This window comes from Acanthisitta chloris, unplaced genomic scaffold (genome assembly GCF_000695815.1).
Source record: "Acanthisitta chloris isolate BGI_N310 unplaced genomic scaffold, ASM69581v1 scaffold18532, whole genome shotgun sequence".
In the NCBI taxonomy this organism is placed as follows: Eukaryota; Metazoa; Chordata; class Aves; order Passeriformes; family Acanthisittidae; genus Acanthisitta; species Acanthisitta chloris.
In genome coordinates, this window is record NW_008658996.1 from 1 (window position 1) to 1,757 (window position 1,757).

The 1,757-nt window shown below is 51.1% G+C and overlaps 1 protein-coding gene across 1 annotated transcript; it reads left to right on the forward strand.

Moving 5' to 3' along the window:
* Positions 1-62: 62 nt before the first annotated feature.
* LOC103797042 (chromosome unknown open reading frame, human C14orf1) lies at positions 63-1,757 on the forward strand (the record flags this gene model as incomplete). The annotated part of the gene is made up of 3 exons (XM_009069237.1): positions 63-153; positions 1,384-1,502; positions 1,678-1,757. Coding segments are annotated over 3 exons (290 nt in total), but the record flags the coding sequence as incomplete, so codon positions are not given.

Below are 1,757 nucleotides of genomic sequence, written 5' to 3' on the forward strand. Positions count from 1 at the left end.
GGCCGTGCTCGGGGTCAGGCGGCGCCGCGCGCGGTCTCCATGTGCTCCCCTTCTTTGCGCAGTGAACGGGCTCCAGGCTCGGACCTTCGGCGTCTGGACCCTGCTGGCCTCGGTGATCCGCTGCCTCTGCGCCATCGACATCCGCAACAGGACGTACGTAAAGCAGCACCGAGAGTGTCTGGGTTTGCTTGCTACTCACAACCTGAGCGGCTAGCGCAGGGGGGGGGGAAGCAAAAAGCTGTTCCAGAACTCTCGGTAGTGTTGGAAACATTCCCCTGACAAAGCTCAAATAGCACTGCAGGATTTGTGTGTTAACTGCTGCTCCTTCCTCCCTCTGTGGGGACAGCCTGTGCGTTTGATTGCTGCTCTTAGCTCAGGTAGAAATCAGTAGATCTTAGAACTTACTGTCACAAATTTCTGAGCTCCAGCTTGGAAAGCTTCTTCTGATAGCGCTGCTGCTCTGTTAATGAAACAGTTGCTAATGCTGTGGTCTGACTGATGCTCAGTACTTCTGTCACTATGACAGCTTAGCTAAAAATTGTGGCAGATTGAGACACACCTTGCAGTGGTCTTAACTCACTGCTTTCTTCCATACTCTCGTGCCTGGGGCTGAGGACAAGGCCTGAGGTGCAGCCTGATGTTGAGGTGGGAGGCAGGTCATTTATCCCTGTGCTAACAGAAATATTTCTTAGAGGGATTTCCAAGCAGGCTGACTTGGGGTCTGTGCTAGACAAAGCCTTTACTGGAGGGTGCTAGCACACATTCTGTCAATGCTTCCCTCAGCTCCACAGCAGGAGTCACTGTTCACCTAGCAGTATGTCCTTGGATTGCCTGGGCTTGTCTGAGGTAGAGAGGTGGAGGGACTCAATTATGACTTCTAGGGTGTGTGGCAGTGCCAATTACCATGAAGTCAGTTTTCCTTAGAGGGGTTTTATCTTGCATCTCTCGGACCTGCTCCCTTTCAACAGCTGTGGCCCCTAGAGGGTAGCAGAGCACAGGTGGGAACATGTGTTGGGTGATGCAGCCTGGAGGCAGCCAAGTCCTGTCATCCCAGTTCTATTCATCTCACCAGAGGCTGAGATGAATAGAACTTCTCACCTTTTTTTTGTGTGTGCACATACTTATCGCGTCACTGGTGCCCTGCTCTTGCTCTTCCTTCTTCACCTGCCTTCAGGCCAGATAATGACTGACTTTCAATGCACTATTGAACATGCTGCCCCAACACTCCTCAGCTGTTGCCCAGGGAGTTTTTGCATCTCACTAGGCATGTGACCAAGTGCCCTCTGTGCTGCCACAGTGAGGGCACACAGGGCAGCATGTGGGTTTGCCTCTTTTCCACTGAGCCCATACTATGATAACTTCTTTTTTTCTGCTCTCCAACAGCCTCTATCACATCACACTCTTTACCTTCTTTTTGGCCCTTGTTCACTTCCTCTCCGAGGTCTTCATTTACCACACTGCAGCCTTGACAGTTGGAGTTATGGCACCCCTCATGGTAGCAAGTAAGTAGAGCTCTGTATCATCCCCCCACAAGCTCTCCTTGGAACTATGACACCCCCTCGCAATAAAAATACCCCTTGTGGCTATGAGCTCAGGGCAGGGAGGGGATGGTGGAAGGGAACATCTCATCTCTTGTCCAGCATTTTCTACACAAGTCATTCTGTATCTCCATCACAGGTTTCTCCATTATGGGGATGTTGATTGGGCTGCAGTACCTGGAGGTAGAGGCAGTGTCACAAAACAAGAAGAAAAACTGA